Source organism: Filicampus tigris, chromosome 3 (genome assembly GCF_054856515.1).
Source record: "Filicampus tigris isolate MCC_2025a chromosome 3, RoL_Ftig_1.0, whole genome shotgun sequence".
Lineage (NCBI taxonomy): Eukaryota > Metazoa > Chordata > Actinopteri > Syngnathiformes > Syngnathidae > Filicampus > Filicampus tigris.
Window position 1 is genome coordinate 5554090 of NC_141219.1, and position 23227 is coordinate 5577316.

Genomic DNA, 23227 nt, shown 5'->3' on the forward strand with positions numbered 1-23227 from the left:
TGAATTTAATCAGCTGATGTATTCAAAGTTCAATCGTAGTTGTTAAAAGTGAGGATTATCACACAGCAGGGTGATTATTGATTACTAGTCTAGTATATGTAATAGATAGCTAGTAGTTCCAGTGAAGGATGGTATACTTTTCACGCAAACAATCATTTGACAGCTTAGCTCCAAAAAGTAGCGAAGTTTATAACTCTTTGAAAATTCCGAGCTGCATTGAACGCAACGGGCCACCGAATGTCCACAGTAGTCTCCCCTGCCTGACACAACGTTCTTGAGAAAATTTCCGCAAGTGCGCAAGTGAGCGACAAAGGGCAAGATACTTGTGCCGCCGTGTTTTGATGAGGTGTCATTTGGAACGAAGGCGGGTCGGGGACTAGTGAGTTAGTTCGAGTTTGCTCTGGAAGCAAGTAAAAAAAGTCTCGGAACTAACAATAAAAAAAAAAAACCAGACAGCTAGGTTGCGAAGAAGCGCCGTGTCTCATTCATGTTGAGTGTAAAGACGCGAAAAAAGCAGGTGGAGATAGGCGCTTTTAGCGCCTTTTTGATGCTGGTGTGAGTCGTGCGTACATTGCTCCCTCCTCTTCTTCCGCCCCGACGTGCGCGTACTCGTCGCTGTCGTGCGCGTGTGTTTACAAGTGAGTTTGAACGAGTGCCAGCAGCGAGGCAATCGGGAGGCATGGTGGACAACTCCGGCAGTAGTAAGGCGCAAATGGTGAGTAGTGCTCGTCTCGTTGTGCTGCTTTGCATTCCTGTTTGCATTTACAAATAAACAAGGAAAAATAAAAGGGGAAAAAAATCTCCGTATGGCTTCTTTTCAAACGGTCTGCTGAATTAGCGCGCGCGAGGCCGGTGTGGTAAAAGAGCCAAAAAGTCGGGAGAAAAAAGCCAAACGCTCGTTTAAATGTTACTTGTCGCCATTTAATTTAAAAGCATTTGAAATATATATTGCCACACCGAGGAAGATGTAGTTGCCTGCTAAAGAGTGGAACGGCGAAACGTTTTTCTCTCTTTTTTTTTTTGACAGTTTGCGCCTTCGTTTTCACCCGGGGGTCATTTTACGTCAGTTTTTGTTGAACCACACTTGTGTACTTACACGTCGTTTTGGTCAAATTTGCGTCTTTGTCTTTTAAAACTAAACGTCTTTAATTTGCACGTAACGTCGACATATGTAAACATTAGTATCGGGTTTTCGGCGAGAACGTTCCAAATCTACAATGGACACTAACCAGACTTGTCCTGCAAGTTTATGAACGTTAAGTAGTTTAAAGAATAACTTTTAAGTAAGATATCGGCTTTAACAAGTGGAGATAGCTTTCTCTTATCTCTTGTGTCTATCAATCTCCATCCATCCCCTGCCTGTTGTCTGTATCTTTCCATCTTCCTATCAGTCCATCTTATGTCTATCTGTCTGACTATCCATCGAGTTTTGCCACTACACATGCTCATTTTTGTTTGTACACGTGCTAAAACAGCTGCTCATTGTGTATATTCGTCATTTATTCCAAAATATGAAGATTCTCCAATACTCACATTTCCTCTATATGAAACTTGTAAAACAGTAATTGAGTGTAACTGGCATTCAAATAATGCAGCAGGAATGCAATTCCAGTTTTCAGGGTGGTGGTTCATGTTGATTTTTGCTTTTTCATGAATCCGTCCTGCTTTTATCCTGTGCTCTTAACTTGAGAGTCTCATTTGTTTTGTTTTACCTTTTCATTTTTTCTTCCCTTTATGTTGTGTTTAATGATTACTTGTTTGCCTCTGTAAAGCGCACTGGATTTGCCTCCTGCATGAATGGTGCTATACAAATCAACTCGCTTTCGTCAATAACAAGGTATTTGATGGTATGGTCTTTTACCCGCAGCCCAGCATGTCTCAAGAGCCCGGTGTAGCCTTTCCTCAGAGCACCTCCACAGGGGGGATGAAGCTGGAAGCGGTGATGGAGCAACTTCAGCGCCAGCAGCAAGCCCGGCTGGAGATGGAGCGCAAGGAGAGGAAGCTGCGCGAGGCCCACATCATGTACGCCCAGCAGGTGGCTGCCCAGCAGGCCATCCTGGCAGCGGCTCGGGCGTCGGGGGCCACTTTCATGGGCAAGGGCCTGGCCGGAGCGGTGCCGCCTCTGCCGCCGCCCCGCATGACCAATCAAAGCAGCGTAGACTCTGAGAAAGAGGACGACGAGGACCGGGGCCGCGACTCGGCCGACGAGGATGACGACAACGAGATGATGGACGGTGACGAGCGCAGCGACGAGGACGGGGAGAGCGCCGGCGGTGCCGGCGGCCTCGAGTTCCTCCGCAAGCAGACGCTGGCGCTGCAGCAGAGCGCCGCCCGCATGCCGCCCGCCCGACCTTATGGCAGCTTTGCGGCGTCGGCCCCGCAGAGGGCGCCGTCCCCGCCCATCAGGGTCAAGCAGGAGCCCGACGAGGACCTGTCGCCGGCGGGCGCTCACCCGGCCACCTCCCCCAACGGCCAGGCCGACTGGAGCTTCGATGACCACTTCAGACAGGTCGGTTTCCTCAAAGTTGTTTTCATCACGCGCCACATAAAGCCACGTGAAGTAGTTGCGGTTGTCCTTAGCAGGTCGGATATAATGGCACCAAAAATCATGCTTTGGTTTTATGGTGATGATGATGATTTTAATTGATTGATTTTAATTCTTTATCAACGTGGGACAAATCCCTGAGATGCGACATCTCGTTTGCGAGCGGGTGACACTCGGGAAATACAACTAATAGAGCAATACAGAACAGCACACCAGACAGAAAATACAAAACAAAACAAACAAAAAAAAACCACAAAGTCGTTTCATAATAATGTAGTATACAAATAATTGAGGAATTATAATTGGAAACATTGACAATTAGGTTTTAAATAATCAAACAAGGTATTTTTAGAGATGTGGAGCAAAGACAACAAACGAATATTAGCAGGTAGAATATTCCAGCTCGAAGGCTTTCTTGCCTACTTCTTCAGTGACAAAGGGGACTATAAAAAAAAAAATGGTCTCAACTTTTATCTAACTTTTACATTTTATCAACTTTCTGAAGAACTCTACCATCATTATATGTTAAAAGCAAATAATTTAAACCATGATTACATTTTTGCCTTTGAGCAAAAAGACACATGCTTTACTTTGGTTAAGTAGCACTCTGTTTTCAAAAAGCAAAAGACTGAAAAATGTTGAAATGACACCGTTCGGATTCTTACATTTTTTCAAGAAGAAGCCTTTGCGGTATACATAATAGTATCATCAGCATATAATTGGACAGAACAATCTGAAAACAGACAAGGAAGCTCATTAATTAAAAATAGAAAAAAGACAGACTAGTCGATTAGTCGTCTTTGCTACTTCACTGTCGCTGAATATAGATAATTGCAAAGCATTTCCCCTCCTGTGATTTTAGGTTTTTATTTTGTCTCCAAACTACTGTAAAAATACCAACAAGGTCATCAGCGACTTGTAAACGTCTACTCGACTTGTGTCATATTTGTGTCAACTTAAAGGAGTGTAAAGTTATGCAACCTCGACTCTGGCTTCTTCCCACGGTCCAAAAACATGCATGTTAGCTTTAGTAAAGACTCTTTATTGTTCTCAGGTGTGAATGCTTGTTTGTTTATATTGAGTGCCTTGTTTTCTTATCCAAAATGAAAAGAAAGGTATTGTTTTTTTGTTTTTTTTAGATACTTTTTTAAATTAATTAATAATAAAAAAAAAAACGTTTTTCATTAGACAGTTACAACGTTTTTAAATTGAAGCTTGACACGATCGGTATTTTGGAGCCTACCACCGATCAGTGAGTTAAAAAAAAAAAAAAAATCATCGATCCGATCGCGAGGTTGACGATCTATCCAATTGATTTTAAACAACTTATTTGTTTCCAGTTGACCCTTGCTGCTCGCGGGGGATTGGGAACAGCCCACGAATAGCCGAAATGAGTTCATAATTCACGGCCATTGTAATTCACTGGGGAAAAAAAGAGCAAATCCTCAGAATTCTCGCCAAAACGCCGCTAAACATTCAATCCGCGGAAAATGGGGCTTTTTGATGCACGAGCTGTTGGTCAGCCCACTGTGAGTCCACCATGGAGATGGACTACCGTGGTGTTTGATTGGAGTTCTCAGTTCAGACCCCTACTGTTAGCCACATGCTAATCTCATAAGCTTTGCGTATCCCTTTCCAAGGGAACACCCTGGGAGGCACACAAACGTACAAAATAAAGATGTCAAAAGAGCTTCCACCCCGAGGAATGTCGCTGGCCAAACAACGATTTTATATGGCCATACCGGTTGTGCGAGTCGTGTTGTAGAACACGAAATGAAGGGTGGCCTCGCTTTGAACATTGAGGCAGTTTCCTTATTTTGGGCCACGTCAATGCATCATAAATGTCAGCGTGGCGCCAGGCGAGGTGACCGATCTCGCCTGTGCGAACATTTCGAGATCTCTTTCTTTCTTTTTTTGTTGTGTTTATCGTGCCTTAGGTTTTTTGCACAGTTGCAGATCTACTTTTGTTCCCCACTTTTGTTAACTTTCGGCCAGTTTACTTTGTTGCGGCAGTTAGTCAAAGTGTAACTTTGGTGAAGTTTTCGATGTTTTACTTTGTTTTAGTTGCATTAACGTGCCTTCAATTTTGTTAAGGGTCATTTTTGTGGCGATAATGTACCTGCATATATCTCCGGGTGAAATTTTTGCCAACATTTCGAAACTATTGAGACATTTCATTTTGATTGGTCATGTTGACGTGCTTTAAATCACAGTTGCCGTTATAAATTGAAAAAAAAAATTCTTTGTTTTTTTTTTTTGTTTTTTTTTTTACTGTTGATATTTTTTTTTCTTTTTTTTGGGGGGGTGTTAACATTGCCTAAATCTTGAAATTTTGGCAACATTTTGTGATTGATATTTAGACATTTAACTTTGTTTGGTAGTGTTGACATGCTTTAAATTTTGGCTTGGTTGTGCATCTAGAATGTGTGTGTGTGTGTGTGTGTGTTTTTCTCATTATTTTGACATTTTTCCTCATTTTGGTGTTAACATACCTTAGATCTCTGGGTGGTGATATGTAGACATGTAAATGATATATTTTGGTCACAGTCCTTTTTTTTGTTCCCGTTTATTATTTTCATCTAAATATTTAGACTATTTTCATATTTGCAAGCAATTATTGATAACTTGTATTTACAGTAGAATATGTATTGTCTTCTGTTCTGGTAACGTGGTTGTGTTTGCAAATCTCAGATTTTTTTTGAATTATTTATTTTTTTTCCTCCTACTTTAGCTAACTTTTTAAAAAAAATTTTATTTATTTTCTTTTTTAGAACATGAAAGCATCGGCCACTATTTTGGTGACGTCACCTTCCCACATGCTTGCAGACGCTTCCAACATGTGTGTGTAGCTTTGACCCACAATTGGCTTTTGTGGCGAAAAATCCGCTTAAGTGAGTGCTGGCAACGTGCCAGGCTTGTGCGCAACGTGAGCACTCTGCCTTCGTGTGTGTGTGTGTGCATGCGTGTGTGTGAGTTTGAGTGTGAGCCTCTGGTTTGGCTCGGGTCCTGTTCGTCAAGTCAGCAGGCGGCGAGGCTGTGGGTGGTTGTCCGGGTCAACGTGAGGATTTTGGGTGGGAATGTTAGAAGTCGTACGCACAGTAGCAGCGCTCCGAGCACTCCTGCGGCCTCCTACCTTCCCCCCGCCGAAACCCCCCCACCCCGCCTCCCCCCGCCTCTTCGCTGGAGTTTCGGCTGTGTGCCAAGCGCACTTTCCCTTCAAGATAAATATTGCCTCAGCACAACGTTACAGAACATCGGAATGCGTAGTTGGACGCTGGCCGAGCTCCACGTGGCGTAGCGCAGTAGTCGGACACGGCAAGTTAAGACCGAGGTATCTCTGCTTGTATCGCGTGTCTGGATTTTATTACACTCTATATTTGACGGCAAATGTCTCCCGAGCGGTACTTCCGCCTCGGCTCTTTTCCAGATTTAGCATTTGCCGGCGACGGCGCAGGCGATGGAACGCAGCAGCAACAGCTGTAGTAGTCGTAGTAGTGCCTGTGCCAAGAAGGTTGTATTCTCAGCGCGCTTTGTTTGTTATATACAAACAAAAAAACGACTCTGGTTTACGCAAGGCTATTTTTAACTGAAACAGTTTTGGGTTGTTTCCTGGCTGGCTGTTTGCATAACAAAATGCTATGCAATGATATTTTTTATCAGGGCCGATACCGATTATTAGTAATCAAGGAGGCCGATAAGCGATATTTGGAGCCGATATTCATTTTCAGCAAAGAGGAACATATTGGCGTCAAAATCTGAAAAAAAATTACAACTCTTGACTTTGTGGAAACGTCTTTGTCTGGTTTGAGCTGGTTTAGGGCTGTGCAATTAATCGAAATTCAATTGCGCTTATTACACCCCACGATTACAAAATTGGCATCATTGTAAAAAACTATTATTAATATACATTTATATCCAATGCACTAAATTTGTTTACACAAAGAAATCATACTTGAATTTATACATCTGCACCTTTTTTTTTTTTTTTTTTTTTTTTTTTGTAGAAAAAAAAACAAACACATTTTATTTATTTTGTTTGGTCCAAAAGAAACTTTTGGAAAATTTAAAAATGTGTCGTTTTATTTTTTACATTTAAACATTTTCTTGTTTTGTACCAAAAATAAATAAAATCATGATTTCAGTCATGACCAAAATAAACGTGATTTATAATCGAGCAGCCCTCAGCTGGTTTGTCAGTTTTCCAAGAAAAATTGCCAAATAAACTGTGGAATGGAAGTGCTTTGTGAAATCTACTTGTTGTCATGAGTTGCATTATTCGGTAAGCTGACCTGGCTTTTGTCAAAGATCAGAGAAGAGTAAAGTTATAGCCGTTGGCCCTATCAGTGGCCCGATGTCTTTTATTAGTTGAGGGCTGTGCAAGCCTGCGGGGGTTGGAGGGGGATGGACTAGAATTGGTCTGGCTTTTTTTTTTTTTGTTTTGTTTTGTTTCCTCTCTTTTATCTTTGCTGTCATTATGTCAGCTCTGCAGTATTTAATGGCGGCTCATCTCTTCAGGCAGTTTCAGGTTGCACCGCTGTAGGGGGAGGAGGACAGTGTCGCTTTTTTTTTTTTTTTTTTTGATGTCATTGTCTTTGAGAAGCCAGAGAGAGCGCTAGATGAGTCAGGCAGGCAGATGCTGCAAATACCCCCCGTCCCCTCCCCACCACCAATTCCACCACATTTCCACCCCTCCCTTTAATAACGGCAAGAGCTCATTTATTACGTTCTAAAAGCAGTGACAAGAGAGAGGATGCCTGGATAAAAGCTGAAAGAGACAATGAAGCGCCGTTCATGTTTTTAAAGTGCGCCCCCGTGCACTTAACATCTAGCCGCCGCACTCTCCACACCGGCCATATTGAAATGCTGAAGTGATTTAAAGGCGAGGAAAGTACATTTGAAAACGACACGGCCCTCAAACAATATAATTAAATGAAACCAGGGGTTGCCAAACATAAGCCAGGTTTACATGGTGCCAAACAGAATGAAAATGCTCCATTGAAAGACCTCAATCGGAATACAAAGACGGAGTCCTTTTGAAAGTATTGCTTTTGCCAACCCCAGCGAGCGTCATGTGAACGGTTCAATTAGAATAGCCGGGCATCGTCCGGTCTTGACATATTTGCGCAGTGACGTCGTCGTATACGCACGATAGAATGCGTATACGCGTTACCAGATCTGGTTTGCGACGGGACAACTTGTTTGGATAATGTCCAATGGCAATTTGCATTTAAAGGGGAAATCAACTAAAACATATTTTTTTTCAAGAATATGTATCCCAGCAGGCCCACTAGGGGAAACACGGCATTCTGATGAATATTACGTTTGTGGAATATGAGTTAAGCAGCAAAAACTAACCCTTTTTAGCCATCTCAGGGGCGGCCATTTTAGTCACTTCTGTCGACTGAAAATGACATCAAAACTACGCAGGGTTCAGGTAACGACCAATCACGGCTCAGCTTCAGAAAACAAGTCAGCCTTGATTGGTCGTTGTTACCTGAGCAGTAGTGATGTCATTTTCAGTCAACAGAAGTGACAAAATGGCCGCCTCCAGAGATGGCTAAAAACAAGTGGATTAACTCTTGACTTCCGTCCTTATGTTTGCATCTGACTGGTCAAATTCAGATAAAAGCATACAATTCCGTAAGAAAATTATTGCATGTGACGCGGAAACGCCGTTCTCGTAAAAATATGAAAAAAGAAAAAAAAATATGGACAGAAGTGCTTTTCACAATACGGCGACGATATATTGTGCAATGCTGCTGATCATTCTTGCTGCTTTTTGTACGTCCAGACAAAAATGACAAAAAATCACTCCTGTTATTACATAAATACACACGGTGCTGTAGCGCGCACACGCCAACTTCTCCAGTCAGTTTTACAGGACAGACGGGGGTGGGGTGGTGGGTGGTGGGGGGGAAGGACAGAGAGGGGTCGCCGCTGTATTTTGTTTCCTAAACAGAAGAGTAAATAATTGCCAAACAAGGAGGGCAGCTCGAGGGGGCGGGCAGCAGTCCAGTCTCAGTGCTTTGGCCTCTGCCCTGCTGAGACATGGGCTGTGTGACCCATGTAACCCCCCAAGCCCCCCCCCCCCCCCACCACCACCACCACCAAATCACCACCTCATCCACACGCACGCACGCGCGCAGCCGACGATAATCCTTGTGTGATTAATGCGGTATTAATCAGGCCTGAGCCACGACATCGACTGTGTATTGATGGTGGTGTTGCGCTACAGGTGGCAGGCTCCTTTCCTCCGCTCTGTGTGTCAAATTAAGGATGTCACAATATGCATATCGTTGTAAATGTGGCATGTCCTACAAAGACTTTATTATATTTAATGGTATTCTTATTCTACATATATTGTTGATGTAGTCTGATGTTTTTCTTCATTTGGGTCATACCTTAAATTTGTTTCTGATAAGGATGAAATGGAAAAGTGAATTTCCTTGATCAATGAATTGGTCGAATTTGTTTTTTTTTTTTTTTTTTTTAAATGTATTGATTATTAATTAGGGCTACACCATATATCGAAAAAATATAAATACAGCGATATTTGGTCATGCAATATGCATATCACAGAGACATGCAATCATTTTCTTCTGGAATTTTACACTTAAATGTGCATCGCCCCCCAATAGTTGAACATTATTTAGGGTAATTGTAATTAATTACCTAAGAACACATTGAGCTTGCTTATTTTGCTGCATGAAAAAAAAAATCTTTCATTCCATAAGAAAAATGTCTTTAGGAACATGTGAAATATCGCAATAATATCGATATCACTACAGTCAACATCTATATCGCATATTTTTCCAATACCGTGTAGTCCTATTATAATTTTTTTTCCCGATATTCTCATAGTTGTTTTTTGCCATATTGTTTTTGTTTTTTTCTTTACATTCATTCACTTAAATTATTGCTGTATGCTGATCGCGACAATGTTCCGTCGTCCTGCAGACGCCTGCTGCATGTTTGTAGTCCTACACCGTCCGTCGATTTTCAAATTTAGCTTGTATTGCTGAAACTGTTAACTTCTTAACATGAAGCTCTTCCGGGGCTTGTGTATTGCTGGAATCTGTTGGATGAATGGTTTGTCATTCCCATTCCTAACACCGTCACTCAGACCTCAAAGTTGATTTTTTTTCCTAAAATATGCTGGAGGCAGAAATAATTTGCTTACACTTTGAAATTTGGCTTTGCGTGAGAGATATTTACACAAGGCGCATGGAATCGGTCCAGATGTCTTGCATCACAGTCCCCGCCGCCGCCATTGGCTACCTCCCGCCTCCTCGAAGCCCGCTCGTGCTGCTCAAGCCCCCGCCAGCCTGGGCTGTTGCATAATTTAGCTGTCGCCCCAGCAACACATCAGCCAGGAAGTGAGAGCAGCCACCACAGCTGCAGCTCAGGAGGAAAGATCGATAAAGGTTGTGTGTTTGCGCTTTCGACAGCGAGGAATGTTTGTCGCACCCCCGCCTCCCGCCGTTCATGCTTCATTTATAATGAACGCAGAGGTCTTTGTATTGAACAGATGGAGCCGAGGTTTTATTTTGACGCCGGAATGTGCCATGGAACCATCCTGATAACATCACTCCTAGCTGCCTAACGTGTGACCAACACATTACGACTGTTGCCGTCAAGTGTCCGGGCAAGTGTCGAAATATCGTACTCAAATTGCTACTGACCTTAGAAAGCTGGTGCATTGTCGTACGAATGAATCTTTTTGGAATTGATTATACTATCAGTTAGGGCTGAAACAAATATTCGAGTAATACGGGTACCTCACTTCACAAAAGTACTCTTCATTTTTTTTCGGCCTCGAATACCCGCTTATTTACGTGTACACTGTCGGGAAGAAGTGGTCAAGCTAACCGCAGCGACAATAGTTGTGGCTGTGTGTGTCGCTAACGCGGTAACTTCAAAAGAAACTACTTTCAAATAAATTACTTATCAAATAATATATGGACATCAATCGCTAGTTACACTTTTATTGTCAAGTTGTTCCTGGCAGCGTGTCATGGCGTAACAGCTGATTTGACTAATCTTCAAGCCTGTGTTGGGGGCTCGTTTATTGGCGTCACAAATTGTTGCTAGTTGCCACCGATGACAACAGAACGTTGTCCTGAAATGTTCAATCGCTAAGTAAGGGTGCTAAAAAAATGACTTAATTACGCTGACACTGTATTATTGTGCGGCACCGATTACCAGGATTTAGTGCTAGCTATGCTAGCAGGGCTTTTAGCGCTCAAGTATAACATGTTGATAATCTCAAAATGAAAACCAGTTGGCCGTTTATTATTAAGTAGAAATGTGTTTTTTTGTCCTCTGTATCTTAAACCAAGCCCAAAACCTTTTAAAAAAAAATTTATTCAGAATATTTGATAGAATTTTCAGTACCATAGCCGAATACCAAAATGTTTGATAACTGGAGCTCTTTATTGCATATATCACAAACCTCAATTAACTTCTGTTGTTACCAGCGGATTAGCTGTTAACGTTCTCCGCTGCCAATAGCGATCTCAAATTTTTTTTTTTCTGCATCCTCATAAGAGGTTTTGCACCCCGCTTGCACCCGTGTCAACCCTTCGAAGAGCCTCGCCTGCCTGCTGGACCTCGACCGTAATCTTCCATCAGCCAGCCAGCTATCAGCTGCGGACCAACACTAACTACTTCTATGCTAACATGAGAAGGAGCAGGACGTTTGAGCACAATCGGAGAAAAATTGGTGTTCACACTCTTTAAATCCCCTTTTAAATGTTTTTATTTTTGTTTGTTTGTTAACACACAAGTTATCCCATTGCGTTAAGATGCCCAAATGGCAACTCAACGGGCGTGACTCATTGAGTCCATTACGGTGGCTCTGGTTTCACGCTGATTTATTTTCGTCAGCCCCCGGGAGCGGCTCAGGAGTTTAATGCTGCTGTTTGTGCTTGTCAGCCGCCATCGTTTGTCACTGCTGGACTTTTTAGACCAGCCCACCCCGCTCCCTTCGCACTCGAGTGTGACTGGGTGGAAAGTTCACTGCAGATTTCACATTCATCTATAAATTGCTTGTACAGCATTAAGATAACCTGAGCCGTTTACTTTCATTATTATTTACTTTTTTCTAGGTTTAGATTGACTGCTGTATGACCCCCCCCCCCCCCCCCCCTCCCCCACATCCTGTGAGTGGAGGCGCCTCAGCTACCAATTCTCTTTTTTTTTTTTTTTTTTTTTTATTGACATTTTTTTTCCTCCTGATGAATGTGGCTTTGTGCCTAATGCTGCCTGACCATAATGGCTGCATGTCGAATTTCTGTCAGGACGGAAACGCAGACCCGCGCCAATTAGCAACATCTAATTCTATTTTGTTTTCCAGTTTCCAGTAGTGATGGGCTATATTTGAGCATTAAACTCAATTTAATACGATCATTGCGTTTAATAACGACATAAGTGGTAAAAAATGATTCGGTCTCACGATATGTATCCGCTTGGAGTTGAATATGATAATTGTTAAGTGATGTTGGCCTTCCTTCCTGGGCTAAGCTGCTGATATCAAACCTCCAAAGATACCATTTCTCTAAAAAGGAGGTATGATTCTGAATTTGAGCCAAGTTTTGGGACAAAAATATGATTTTAATCTCACGAACCTTTGGGTTTGAGCTGTCGCGGACTTTTGTTGCCCAGTAGAATTTGTGCAGTGGAGAAATTTATGACATCCAATCGAATACCTGTGTGGTCATACGATTGGGAATTTGATCAAATTTTTGGCCCAAAATATGCTGCTCAAGTCCCACAAATCGTAGAGTTTGAGCAATCACATACTCCATGTATGAGTATAGCACTCATACACTCATGACCAAAGTCAAACACTTGTGTGGTGGTACGATTTTGGAATTTGGGTTAAATATATCATGCTAAAGTTGCTCAAAACTTCAAGTTTAAACTGGCGCATACTCCATGGACACTTCTTGCACGGCCAAATTTGTGGGGTGGTGTAATGTATGACGCCGAGTTGTATGCCTGTGAGGTCGCATAACTCGGATGATCCCAAATTTTGGGCGGGAATATGATGCTGAAGTTGCATTCAATTCAAGTTGGAGCCGTTAAGTACTCGCTGGACACTTGTTGCCTGGCAGAATTTTTTTGAGAATTGAGTAATTTTGAGACTTCCCATCAATCTGATCAGCTGCATTGGATCGACTGATATTTTACATTTTTTGCAAATTTTGCGATCGGCTATAATATCAGAATTCTCCGATCCAATCAATGACGTCATTGATCGCTACGGTTGGGCATCATTTGAATTTGGACGACTCCGGTTGTTTGATTCGATCGCAGTTCCTAACGATTCTCGATTCCGATTCTTATCTCCGATTCTTGATCCCCTGTGTTGACCCAATGTTTTCGTTCCAGTTGAACTTGTTGGCTCAATGTTGGCATTGGGCGTACTTTGCCAATTCTGACCTCGGGTCCGGATCGGCACCGGTTCTAAGGCTAGGCGCCAGCCTAGTTAGCCCGCTGGCGCCGGCCCAGGCGGGATCAGCCGTTCCACCATAATGTTAATGTGTGTGTACGTGTATGTGTGTGTGCCAAATGCACACAGTGGCAATCATGCTGACTGACAGAGGAGGCAACGAAGCAGCGCGAGTGAATGATGATGACGTATGTAAATCAACACGGATGCAAATGACCATTTATTGAGTCCGAAAAAAAACTATCGTGTCCATTTTTTCTCATCGAGCAAAAAGTCGATATAGTAATTATCGTGACAGGCCTAATGATTCGGAATGAAAATATGATGCAAAAGTTGCAAGTTTGACTCGTCAACTTCTTCCTGGCCTCTTGTGGCTCGGCAGAGTTTGTTGAGCGTAATCATTTATGAGGGAATCAAGTCGAACGCCTCTGAGGTTGACGATTTGGAATCGAACGCAAACTTTTTGGGCAGAATGTTTAATTGATCATTTCTATTTCCATTCTATGAAAACAAATGCGCCAGCCTCCCGGAATGTACACTTTTGGACCATTTAAAGTAGCTGTACTTGACTACATCACATTGTGGTTGAGTTTTGCAATATAGGTGCACTGTGGATCTCAGACCCATGAAAATGTCATGGTGGGTGTTTAAATGACTTTTCCAGATTCATCTCAATGAGTGTATCGGGACTAATCACGTGGCACACAGCAATACAAACCTCACTTTGTGCTGACCTGCTCTTAACACCTACATGTGGAAGACCCCCCCCCCCCCACCTCCCCGGCCAGAAATAGAGGTATTGAATTTAGTAGGCAGATGAAGGGGGAGGAGCGGGCTTAGCGGTCTAGCTCGACACACCACACTGCCCCACCCAGAGGAAACATTCCAGACGGAATTAAAGAGTTAACTCTTCAAACAGTGAACATTCCCACAGGGGGCTCCCAACAAGAGACGAGCGAATGGGGGTAGGAGGCCTTGATGGTGGGTGTTTGCTCGCCCGTGTTCGAGTTGGCCCCCGATTGGTGATCTTTCAATTCATTTCAACCCCCTTCATCAGTGTCACGGGGGCAGTAAAAGAGGGAAGCCAAAGGGCCAGGATGGGAGGAGCTGATGAGAGGGCCTGCTGGTGCAAGCAACGACACCTTTTTTTGTGTGTATGTGGGGGGGGGGGGGGGGGCTCCTCCACCTCCCGGAGGACACATCTGCTGCCTTAAGACTGTTCACACTGTCCACTTGCAATATGGCGGACAGTTTTTTTTTTTTTTTTTTCCATCTCAAACCTTACTATAAATGAACCACAGTCAGACAGACCAAATGGCATTGAGTAGATGTCAGTGAGTTAGGAAGTAAAAGTAATGATAGCGTCATTTCTCTAGAATAAGACGCACTCGCTTGTTATAAATCGCTCTTCAAAAGCTGATTTTTATGTACTCCCCCATTTGCTGGTGTCCATGCAAAATAATTGAATTATTGGGGCAAATTCGCTCGTGAGGCTGTCATGGCTCTTGGTGAGCAGCAACGATTATTTTATAGCAATAATTGTGAATGAATTTGAATTTGTAACATTCGACATTACATATCGTCGCTGTCCAAAACACTCACTGTATGTCCATTTTTTTCCATTTTTTATTTTTACATGAATGCCGTTTCCGCGTTACAGACATCGCATTAACGTGATTTTTTTTTTTTCGCAGTAACGTGAAAATTAAAAAAAAAAACCAAAATTGATATAACAAAGAGAAAATAACACAAAAAAAGGCTAACAAAAAAAAGGCTAACAAAAAATAAGATAACAGGACAGTAAGTGGTAGACATGCCTGATCACTAAATGAATAGTTTACAAACAATTTTCTTCCATTACATTTGATATGAACATTTTCATGATTACCGTAGTTTCTTGGGTAACACGCATTTTTTGAGGGGGGGATCAAAAATTGAGGGTGAGTGGAATCAAAATTACATGTGAAATAACCCCCCAAAAATATAGACATTTTATAGACATTTGTTGGTACCAAGGCATTGTGGAAAAGGTGTAACCTTTGATTACAACATGGTATCGTCATCTCCAATTTTAGATTTTTTTTTAAATTTCACGTTACTGCGACGTCTGTAACACGGAAACACCATTCGCGTAAAAATAAGAAAATGGAAATTAATGGACATAAGTGTTTCACAGGGCAGCGACGATATACTATATAATATTCTTTGGTTTTGAATTTTAGACTGTCTATAACAGGACAAATCCCCCAGTCCTTTTTATTTAATGTCAATTCCAGTTTTGCTTGACTTAACTTGTATTACTTGATAAATATTGCTCCAAAAATGTATTTACAATAAATACACATTTCCCCCATCTCCAGTTGAGGACGCATATCTCTACCCACAATATGAAAAGATATACTTATATTTTTAAAGTATCATCTTTTTTTTTTGTTTTGTTTTTGTCAGTCTAAATGCCAGCATTTGCAAGTATTTAATGAGCGCCCTGTAATGTGGTCATTCAAAAATCGAGCTAAATAGATTAAAAAGACATCTGAGACTTGAATTGTTTTCCTGCTATCGCTACTCGTCTCACTGTTACTCCATTATTGTATTAGACGCAGTGTGAGGCCGTCATGCCCTTGCAGTTTTTGCATACGCTGGTTTCCTCTGTGCTTTCGCCGACTATGCATGTTACTCTCGTCATATTTTGTGAGCATTTTTTCAAAATTGGAATGTTATGTAATTGTTTCACTTTACAAATGTGTGAAAGGGAAGGAAGTGCGAGTTGTCATCATGCCAAAGACTTTTTGTGACGCGTACCCATCAATAGGTCTTTTTTCCGTTTTTCCCGATTTTACGGCGCCGGTGCACTAATTTGACATTAAAAACACCACCAAAGGATTTCACCCAGCTGTTCATCGTCACAGTACTTACAAAAAAAAAAATCGCAACAGGGGTGTGTTTTGTTTTCTTCATTTCCAAGATGTCCTCTTGTGTGACTTTTGCAGAGTCTCTATCTGTGTCACAACCCGCAGATGACACTCTAAAGTCAGTGGCCACTTCCCTCTGAGAACATCCTGTTTGAAGCCTCGCAATAGCGAGGTACTGCTGATCAGTTGTTAGCCTTTGGTCACATGACCAAACGTTTTAACACCAATTCTAATTGAACCAGGAAATGTATTAGTCCATTCATCCATCAAACACCTTTTGTGAATTTTGCCGTTCAGCTCCTTATTAGAGAACGGATGAACAAAGTTGGAAAAACGACTGAACATGCGCATCCACAAGTGTAGAGAAGGTCAAATTAGGTTCACCTGTAAAGGATATATGTTGGAAGAACTATCAATGAATTCATTTTTGGGATGCTGAGCTTAGTTAAAAAAAAAAAAAAAAGAAAATCAATTGATCGAATTCATTGTAAAATGTAGTAGTCGTAGTAAATAATTTTCAGGCCAAGTAACTGAATTTGGATCATTTTTAGCAGCAGATTTGATATATTGTCACTCACATCACAATGTGCAATGGCACATTGGTTGCGAATCATCGGTCGACTGTATTAGATGGAAGTGAAAGAAAAAAAAAAAAAGTAGTTACGTTTATGCAAAAAAAGAAAAGACACTTTTTTCCCCCTTCCCTCCCATCTAAATCGACCCCCGCGGATTAACTTCCTCGCCTGCTAATGGAAACCGAGCAACTGATGCCTGCTGTAATTTGATCAGTCGCCCGCCAGCGAAAACCACGAGTAAACCCCCCCCCCGGCACCACCCACACCCCACTGCCGCTTGCCCCGAAGCATGGTGCCGTCCTATTGGTCCCTCCCGGCCCCTCCCATTTAGCGTATCTCAACACCTGCTCTTTAATGGAGGCAAACAGAGAGAACTAAGCGTATAGCGCAATGAAACAAATACAATGGCGCCTCGGCTGCTGCGGGCCAATGGAGGCCCAAGGTCGTATCAGTGTGTGTTGAACAAAGTCTGCCTGGCTTTGTATAGCGATACGCTATGCAGTGTGCACGTGCGTTAGAGACCATCCCTGCAGACAAACTGACCCTTGGCACAATACAGAATATGCCCGCCTCCCCATTTTATCTTTATACACGCAGCAAAGCTTTATTAAAAATAGGACACCTCATATATTCTGCACATTATAATTTAGATATTTAGTATAACGTTAGACATGTTTATGTAGCCAAACCTTGCAACAAAATGAACTTTTAGCTGTGGAAAATGGGCAATGCCGACAAAATATCATTCATAAGGATCATTCATGCGTTCAAATAATTTACTAAATGCAAAATAATACATATATATAATATTAAGGGTACACTGAGAAGAAAAAGAATATCAAATTACAAATTTCCCCCTTCAAAATTGCAACTTTATTTTTGTAATTCTTAAATATCATTAGGACAAAGTTCATAATTTACAGTTATGTTGTTGCCAGACAATATTGATGTTGAGGAAAAACTGCTCTGTTTATAAAGAAATTGTTGTAATGGTCCAAGAAAAAAAAAAAAAAAACGACACGCAGTTGAAAACAGAAGTTTACACGCCGTACATAAAATGAGACACATCGCCATTGTCCGGCAGAAACTTTGTATGCCCAAATACGGTCGAATTCATTGATACTTTTCACAAATTGATACTAATGATCCGTCCCCACTTTGTCTGTCATTTTTACGCAATACGAACCGATTTGAAGCGGTGAAAATAGCTAGAAAACATATACATTGCCGCTCTTGAACGCAACTTATGTTTGACAGGTGTTGCAAAACTACTTTCGTTTCCTCTGTGTGGCGTAATTGTCGCCTCTATTTATCGTCTGGATGTTTGTTTTTTTTTAGACAATAACGAGTCAAAATAGTGAGGTTAGCTACATTCAAGCTAGCTTGTTTGTTTAAAATTGAGTGCCATGATGACTCATTGCAGAAGTTCTCTTAAAGTAAGTCTCCGTTTCATATTAATATCCTCTTATTACTCGGGGTTAGTCGCCTCATTGTTTTATTTTTTTTGCATCGCTCATGGCTTAAGACCTTTAAGATTTTTTTTTTTTGAAGATGTCGTAGGACAGGCGTTTGCTTTTTTTTTTTTTTTTTTTTTTTTTTTTTTGTGACGTTTTAGGCTTTTTGCCTGGTGGGGGCTTGACATGACCGCAGACTGAAGTTCACAGAGTCCGTCCGTGTTTGTCTTCATCATTTCTTCAGTATTTCCACATACTGTTCTTTCCTCGTGGTGTCATCTGTTTTGCGAAATGCACCGGTCCCTCCTGCAGCAAGCAAACCTCCGACATGATGCCGACACACCCGTATTTCACAGTTGAGAGGCTATTCTCAGGCTTGCAACGCATCCCCCACTTTTTCCTCCAAAAGTAATGATGCTTTTTATAGCCAAACAGTTCAATATTAGTTTCGTCAGACCACAAAACACGTCTCCAAAAGTGAATCTCTTTGTTCCTGTGTGCATTTGCGAACTGTGATTTGTCTTTTTTTTTAATGTTTCTTTTGGAGTAATGGCTTCTTGCTGGCAGAGTGGTACAATGTTCGTTTGACTGTGAATAATGACACTCTTATCAGTTCCGGACAGTCTCTTCACAAGATCTTTTGTTTTTGTTCTCGGATTGATATTCACATTTCTCTCCAAAGCACGTTCATCTCAGGGAGACATAAAGGGCACTTTCCCGGTTGGACATTCCCATTGTGTTCATACTTGCGTATTACCGTTTGAACAGATGAACGGAGCACCATAAGGCATCTGGAAATTGCACCCAAGGATGAACCGGACTTTCTTTTATGCAAAGAAGTCGTGTCTTTCAGGTGTGCCTTCAAATACATGCACAGGGGTGTTTCGAAGGAATTCAAATGTTGTCAAGAAACAACTCAAGTCAATGAATAGAATTGTGACTTTATTCCCATCATATTGACGTAATAATCCCGTAACGTAATTTTTTTTGTTTTTTTAATACCACGCTTTATTTTATTATGCAGCTTTCACAAATAATGAAATACCAGTGATGTTTAGGTTTGTGTGGGTATTTTAATTTTTTCAGTTTTTAAAATTGTATCATTAAATAACATGACTTTCAACTATCCTTGTAACTATTACTTTTTTCCAGTATATTCCAACTTTATTCTTGGCACATGACTTCTTCATAACAATATGACTTTATTCTTGTAATATTACGACTGTCCCGGTAAAATAATGACTTCATTCTCGGAATGTAATTTACTTAGGTAATACTATGACTTTTTATATAACTCCTCTCATCTAAGCAGAATGTTAGGTCTTTTTTTGGGGGTCAAAATAGCTGTTCTGATAATTCCACAAATGCAATCCGACCATTTTATTAAGTTGATACTTTTTCGCTTTGGCCCAAATAAACCTTCATCATTTTTAGGGATGGAATCAATGGACAGCAGAACTTTGCAAGGTATTTCCCTCACAAAATGGTGTCTTTTGTCATGCACAATTGACAAAGACGGAGAGGAGATGCGGATCATTGCCATTTGAATTTGTTGTGTGGACACACTGAAAGCATATGAGTCATTTTCCTTGTTTTTAGACCAGGAAGACTCGGCTATGACATGAATAATGATGAAATCACCCAGCCGTCAAAGCCCAAAATGCACATGCTAGCAATTTAGCTCGAGGTGGTTCAAAAGCAGCTTGTTAGTATTTTTTATTTTTATTTATTTTTTCTTGTGCCACAGCATTGGCTGAGCTCCAGCTCCGGTGTAAGGAGCCTGCTAGGTGCTAACTGGGCCACCGTGTCAAGGCCCTTGGGGTAAACACAGCAGCAGCTGACTGGGCCCTGGCTAGCAGCCACGGGCGCGGAGGCATTTTCTTTTTACTGTGCGCTCATTGCAGCTGCCTGCCAAAATCCCATGTTTGGAGTAGCGTGTGGCCACGCTCGCTTGCCAAGCCTTTCAACGCCAGCGTAATCGCGCACTTGTTGGAAGGCGGCTTCCAAAAGTGCTGGCCGCGGCCCAGGAAATGTCACGTTACGCTAAAAGCAATGTAGCCGCGCCTCGGCTTCCAACGCTCACACTCCAACCTCCGAGCCGCTTTTCGGAGCGGCGCGCTCCCGCAGGATCACAATTATCTCAGGAAACAACGAGAACAATAAGCAGTCAAACCCTCCGGCGGCCCTTTAGCTTCAAATGGAGATTTGTTTAGGAAGAAAAACTGTTCAACTACCCTTTTACACTGTTTATACTGTTAATTGGACAATGGCCGCTTTTGAAAATGCTTCCCTGAGGTGGTGCAACTCAACCTCAATATTGGAGATAGACCGATGTGCTTTTTTCACGGCCGATACCGATGCCGATTATTAGTGATCAAGGAGGCTGATAACCGATATTTGAAGCCGATATTCCTTCGTGGAAAAAAACCGTTAAAATGGTGTCGAAATTTTGAAAAAAAAACCTCCAGCACTTGACTTAGTTTAAATGCCTTTGAGCACATGTATATTAAAAACTTTAGTGATTTACAACATTTGAAAGCTTTTTTAGATCTTAGAAAATAGACTTTGTTTTAAAAGTCCAAGTCTAACAAAAAGTGCCGGGAGCCCTGGTGTATAAATTGACAATGTTCAATTCACTTTTTGGATTCATCTGTCAGTTTTACAGTAACGTTTATCTTTGAGTGACAAATGAACAACTTGAAGAAGGCATCCTTTGCGTCTTATTTGGGGAACCGCTCGGCTGTCTGCAGCAACACTGTGCATAGCACGTCCCAGGAGGCCAGAGTAGGACGTAACGCTCATTTGAGACACTCTGTTCAAAGAAATCCAGTGTACCGGACTCTGTTGCGAGAGAAACAATACTTACCTGTTTGAAAAACCATGAAATAAGAAAGTCTGCCCTCCTTTTTTATTTTCGAACTTACAGCTGTGTTACTGACACAGCTGTAAGAGATTCTCCGCGTAGAGGTGGCCATCTCTATCTTTTGTCCGTAGTAATAACCCCGATGGAAGACTTTAGCGTTAGAAAGGCAAGAGTGTGCGCAGCTCAGCAGTTGAAATTAAATGGAAATGAATGAAGATAAGTGACAGGACAAAGCGGTGCAAGGGCTTGGTTAATAGACAGTCATATTGCGCACAGCGTGGTGGGCCATGCCGACTGCGGTCAACAATTTCAAAAAGCCCAGTTGGTAAATGATTAACGAGTGCGGCTGAAAATTAAATTATTAACAACGGCGACGACGGCGAATGTGGATTATTGCCCGAGCGTTGTTGTAGCATTGAAGAGCTAAGTTTCTTTTGCCCGAGTCAATGTGGTAGCAGGTGCTGAGTGTAAACTCTGTTTGTGCGGGATTTGCCTATTTAAGATCCCGAATCTTGTTACCTGACCACCATGATCATATTAATGTGTAACGCGGTTAGGCTAATTTTAGTGGCAGATTTGGACTGGCCCAGCCCCCGCCAAGCCAGCCCTTGATTAGCCGAAGCCATCTGCTCTGACAAAGACCTCTCAGGTTCTGCTGCCCCGAATAAATGTGATTAGAAAACCTGAGAGGACGGTTTCCACATGTGACCGCGTCATTTAGATAATTAATTTTAGCAGCAATTTGGGGGGGGGGGGAGTCCTGATAACGATTTTTTTTTTTTTCCCCTCCCCTCTTGCCTTAGCATGCGCAAGAGGTCATTTTAGCTTTTGATTGTATTGAGAAACTTGTACATGCGTTCCGCAATGATTCACAACTCCCAAGTGACCTGTTGTGTCTTGTTTGGGTTCTTGACATTTATTAACACACTTCCCTTTGCAAAAATGCTCCAAATCTGTCAGATTGCGACCAAATTTCCTGTGCACAAGCCTTTTAGGGCTCTCAATCCACTGTAGCTTCATTTAATGCAATTCGTATTTGACAAAAATATCGTCGCTGTCCTGCGTAAAATGCTTATGTCCAATTTAAAAAAAAAAAATAAATAAATAAATAAATAGATAAAATAAATAATTGTCACATTATGTGTGTAATGCGGAAACACCATATAAGAACATTTTAAAAAATAGACATTTTTTGCTGTCAAGTGTTTTTCACAAGACAGCGACGACATCATCATTGTGATCCCGCCGCAAGTTGAAATAATGTGTGGCTATTCTGTATCTTGAGGCCGCTCCAAATATCCACTTTGACAACGTGAACAAGTTTGCCTGACAGATGTCATTGTCTTTTTCAAGCAATTTGTGCAGAAGGGTGGATGGATGGAGGGTCGGAACACACCTTTCAAGTCTGATTAATAGGCTAGTAAAAAACAAAAAAACAAAATACTAGTCCAATTTATATTTAGTAAATCTCTTTCTCTGAATTTCTCAACTTACTTTTTTTTTTTTTAAACTCCACTCTTACTTCTTGGAAAGTGGATTGTACTCTGGTAATTGCGTTTGTCCAAATCATCTGCAGTTTTATGTCGTATTATGTTAGCTGTCAATCCGACGTCTTTGAGGTGGCAGACGTACGATGCTATCGTATCCCATTCCTCGCAAGCATGTGCTTTGTGTTGTTTGGTTCCTCTTTCAAGGTCCCTGCTGGTTTTTGACCGCTGCATCGTCGAGTAGAGACGTTTGTCGGCCCCTGGAGATGAGCTCCAGATGCGTGACGGGCCCGCACCGTCGCAGATGGGGGTGGTCCCCAGGGGGCACTGGCCTGTCAGTGCTGGAATGCCCCCGAACACTTTACGCTGGCTGAGGGGAAACAGATACCTCCAGGAGAGATCGCTGCCATTTATCGATTAGGTCGTGAAGTGGAAGCTGTGAATTCCGCTTAGGGATAGAACATTTGATAGCACAGATGTGTCACAACACTGACTTTCCTGATTTCGACCTGCCTTCTCATTGTCACATTTATCAGGTCTGAGCGCTGGGCGGTGAATTAATAGGAACTAATAGTCTTTTTGGCGGTCACTGTCAACATACCCGAAGCCTCATCAATTTTGACAAGGCTGTAATTATTCAATTATTCGATTTGGATTAGAGATCAAAATGAATGTATTTCCATCCGTTCATCCATTTTCCGATAAACAAAACCGCACTCAGAACAGAACTACCCCTTGGAAAGCAACTGGCGCCTACTTGACAGGTCGACATGAAATTCGGTGGACGCGTTCATAAGAAGATGCTGGAAAAAGTGTCGGGTGCACATGTTCAAAGTTGGGTACTTTGATGAACTCCCTTTTTGCAAAATTTCCCATTTGTAAGACTTTGACAGGAACAAAGTGTTCGAATTCGACCATCAAATTGTCCATTTTAAGTT

The 23227-nt window shown here is 41.8% G+C and overlaps 1 protein-coding gene across 1 annotated transcript in view; it reads left to right on the forward strand.

The window, feature by feature from the left end:
- Nucleotides 1–288: 288 nt before the first annotated feature.
- Nucleotides 289–23227, forward strand: part of LOC147149663 (AT-rich interactive domain-containing protein 3B-like) — a 79176-nt gene continuing 56237 nt past the window's right edge. Inside the window, exons 1-2 of the mRNA XM_086026641.1 lie at nucleotides 289–715; nucleotides 1868–2509. Of these exons, the coding sequence (XP_085882767.1) occupies nucleotides 680–715; nucleotides 1868–2509 (678 nt within the window). The 5' untranslated portion in view covers nucleotides 289–679. The remainder of the gene's footprint in view (nucleotides 716–1867; nucleotides 2510–23227) is intronic.